We start from the raw sequence: 3,748 nt of genomic DNA, 5'->3' as shown, positions 1-3,748 counted from the left end.
ATGCTTTTCAAAATACTCACACTGATTCTCTTGCAAGGTATGTGTAATGTCAGAAATCTTAAAATAAATACATGAATAAATATATATATACAATAAGAAAGAAATACAACCAGCCATTTAAAATCAAAATCATTGTCAATAATAGTTAGATTATATGCAAATCACTAAGATTATAATTTGTTTCTTGTACAAATCAAGGTGTCGTTGACATCTTGGTCACGTCCGAGGTCAACCCCAGGCGTCTCCCAGATTCCCGCAGGGTGTCGAGCTCCAGAGATTCCGTGGGTTCAAGGCTGTCTGAGGGAACGGAGGCAAAGCTCAGACCCAAACGCTGCACTTGTTATTCCTACAAAGATAAAGAGTGTGTCTACTACTGTCACTTGGATATCATCTGGATCAACACTCCTGAGTAAGACATCAAATCAATCAATAACTGCATGGGACATTACATCTTAGTAACTGATCTGGACGTGTAAGGCTTGCATGGTATAGATTATCTCCTCTTTTATCACTAGGGGGAAAATAATACTGATTACATTTTTTCATTTGTATTTATTTATTTTGGAGAGTTGCATGTGGCTGGTTTGCAAACTTGAATCGGAGATTATTACCGATGCCAGTTAAATGTAGCCTCCCCCTAAGGTGCCATGCAGTTACGGTTTGTGTGGTGGCAAGAGATACAAACACACTGTCAGATCAGAGCGTGACATAGGGAAGCAGATGTTTTTATTGAAAAATGAAATGTGATAATGTGGAATGTGGATGATTATGCCTGCATTATCTGTCTAACTCTGTAGTAATGGTTAGCATCCTGTTTTAATGTACAGTATTACAAGCCCCTGCCTGAATTTATTGCACTTTATGCAACGCTGGAGATTTCAAATGAAAGATAGTGTGATGCATCTTTAAAATTATTTTACATCATTGTTCGTGTCGGCGCTGACAGGTCCTGTAACAATCATGATTTGAAGGTTGTTAATCAAGCTGTCTGTATTGATTTGGAATCAACAATGTAACTGCAACCATCAAAATTGACAATATGACACACTGAGTGCATCCCTTACATGCATCTCTATAAAATCCCTTAGCTGTAAAGAGATTACAATATAATCCCTTTGCTGGAAGGAATTTTCAAAAAACATATTGTTTCATTCACTCCTTGTCAGAAGTACTTAAACCAAACCATCTGCACTTGATGACTTGGCAATAAAACTAAACAGTAAATGAGTGTCTCAAGTGTTGCCTGCCACATCTTGCATGGTTTTTACCTGTAATTTGTGTGATAATGGATGTAGCTTCTCTGTAATTCCCCTTTCATGTGCTCGCAATGTTTAAATGGTCACAAACAGCTGCACAGATCCCACTATAATTTTCTTTATGAAGATAGATTTAGAGATACGTAGATATGCAAAACTGGACTTTGTCATCTTAAGATATTGCAAATGGAGAAACACAGACACACACAAAATAATGAGGCACTGGTGGAAGTTATTTGGTTCATTGCTCCAGGGGCCACCAACAGAGTCGTACTCCAGTCACCACAGGCTATTGGCCTGTGGTGACTGGAGGAGGTACTCCAAGAGTTCACTCAAGTGACAATATTTCACGTAATTGTGTTTATACAGTGTTCAACATCTGGCCACGTACTTTGTAGACCAGTAGCAACCTTTCAATCTATAAATTCCATCACTTTCCGTTTTTTATTTTTTTGGCCGTCACCTAACCGAACATTAAAATTCTTGGCAAGACAGCAGGAACACACTCTTTATATTACTGTCTTCTTGCGCCAAGACTGCTGTGGGCTCTTTCAGGGAAACAGTACACTTCATTACTGTGTAGCACGTTGAGACAAATTGGCATAGTTTAACAAACAGAGAGGGTATTGACACGTAAAGCCACAGCAGTGTGTGTGTGTGTGTGTGTGTGTGTGTGTACTGGGCCAGCTGTGGCTTCGATGGTCAAGTGGATTGTCAGGGTTGGCAGTTTGAATCCAGCTCCTCCAGCATCTTACACTGGTGTATGAATGTCAGGATGTCAGTGAAAATGAAAACATGTTGTGCAATGATCATTTCCATTCCATTTTGTGACATGCTGGATATCCACTTTGAACCTATATGCGTATATATGAAATTATTTTATTTTACCTATGTTGTTGTTGTTTTTTTACTTCCTAGACGCACCGTTCCCTATGGAATGTCAAGCTATAGAGGACCTCAGAGAATAAGACGCACTGTTGGCCGACAAGCAGCTGAGCGCGAGGAGGCAAAGACTCAACGCTGTGTTTGTGCCGCACTTGATACAGACACTGAGTGCGATGATTTTTGTCACACAAGGTCAGTGTGTTTCTCTCTGTATAACTGAATGTGTACTAATCATTATCTAATCAAATAATTCCTGGTACCAATAAATAAAAGGAATCCAAGAGCAGTTTCCAAAGTCAGTTTCTGCATGCTGTTACTCTCTATTCAGACTGTTTGCTCTGTGATATCTACTTGAAATACTGAAACAATATAATAACAAAATATATGAGAAAATATACAATATCTTTGAAAAGTCAAGTCAAAAACAGTATAAAATGTCATCATGCAAATATGGGATGAAGGGAAAGGTCTATAAGACAGTGGTGAGGACAACCATGATGTACAGCATGGAGACAGTGCATCTGAGGAAAAGACAAGAGGCGGAGCTAGAATGGCAGATATGAAGATGCTGAGGTTCTCCTTGGGAGTGACGAGCTTGGGTAGGATTAGAAATGAGACAGTAAGAGGGACAGTGAAGGTTAGACGTTTTGTAGACAAGGTCAGAGAGACCAGACTTTGATGGTTTGGACATGTCCAGAGGAGAGACGGGGACTATATCGGTAGAAGGATGCTGAGGATGGAACTGCCAGAGAACAGGGCTAGAGGTCGACCCAGGAGAAGATACATGGACGTAGTGAGGGAGGACATGAGAGTGGCTGGTGTTGGGGAGGACGATGCAAAGGACAGGGTGAAGTGGAGAAAGTTGGTTTGCTGTGGCGACCCATGATGGGACAAGCAGAAAGTAGAAGCTGATGAAGAAGTAGGAGAGAGTTACAAATCCAGCAAATAAGAAGTATGTTTTTTCTGCAATATTCCCCCTATCTTTGTGGAAGTTTATCACTAAAGCACTCACTTGACCCTTAAAACATAGATCTTTAATGCAAAATGTTCTCTTCAAAGGCAACTGCAGTCAGTGCCAATCAGGAGTTACCGCAGATTACCTGCTCCTTGATGACAGCTCGAAGCCTCTCCATTTTCTGCTCTCCCCCCACGGTGAATGGATTTGTTTCTCCTCCTCAGCCCCTTCATTCTTTGTTTGGCACTCTTTTCTCCACAGGTACACTGAAATTTAAGAAGAGAGCTTTGGAGATTGACAGTACCAGCATTCTTCAATGTCCGCATTCTTCAAGCAAGTTCCATCAGGCTGAGTGATACCAAGAACTCTTCGCCAAATCTGTCACAGATACCTGGAGGCTTTTTAATTTTCCTATAAAAGCATCATGAGGATTATTCATTCATTTTCTGTTGCTTTCCCGCTTTGCTGGTCACCGGAGTTGCTGGAGCCTATCCCAGCTTGCTATGGGCAGAGGCAGGGTACAGCGCGGATGCGTTGCCAGCGCATCGCGGGGACACACACATAGACAACCGTTCATGCACACACTCACACACCACGGACAATTTGGTGAGACCAATTCACCGAAAGTGCATATGTTTGGTGGTGGGAGGAA

The 3,748-nt window shown here is 41.3% G+C and overlaps 1 protein-coding gene across 1 annotated transcript; it reads left to right on the top strand.

The window, feature by feature from the left end:
- LOC137907814 (endothelin-3-like) lies at positions 1-3,449 on the top strand. The gene is made up of 4 exons (XM_068752174.1): positions 1-37; positions 199-409; positions 2,175-2,333; positions 3,358-3,449. The coding sequence occupies exons 1-4, from the start codon at positions 1-3 to the stop codon at positions 3,371-3,373; spliced, it is 423 nt and encodes a 140-aa protein (XP_068608275.1). The 3' UTR covers positions 3,374-3,449.
- The last annotated feature ends 299 nt before the right edge of the window (positions 3,450-3,748 follow it).

This window comes from Brachionichthys hirsutus, chromosome 2 (assembly GCF_040956055.1).
Source record: "Brachionichthys hirsutus isolate HB-005 chromosome 2, CSIRO-AGI_Bhir_v1, whole genome shotgun sequence".
Taxonomy (NCBI): Eukaryota; Metazoa; Chordata; class Actinopteri; order Lophiiformes; family Brachionichthyidae; genus Brachionichthys; species Brachionichthys hirsutus.
Note: the sequence above shows the minus strand (reverse complement) of the source record. Positions and strands in the feature narration are given on the sequence as shown.

What these genes read in the sequence shown, in the direction of transcription:
- LOC137907814 (XM_068752174.1), top strand. Translation starts at nt 1, where the DNA reads ATGCTTTTCAAAATACTCACACTGATTCTCTTGCAAG. An exon ending in CACACTGATTCTCTTGCAAG is followed by an intron (nt 38 to 198) that starts GTATGTGTAATG and finishes GTACAAATCAAG; the next exon opens with GTGTCGTTGACATCTTGGTC. An exon ending in ATCTGGATCAACACTCCTGA is followed by an intron (nt 410 to 2,174) that starts GTAAGACATCAA and finishes TTTACTTCCTAG; the next exon opens with ACGCACCGTTCCCTATGGAA.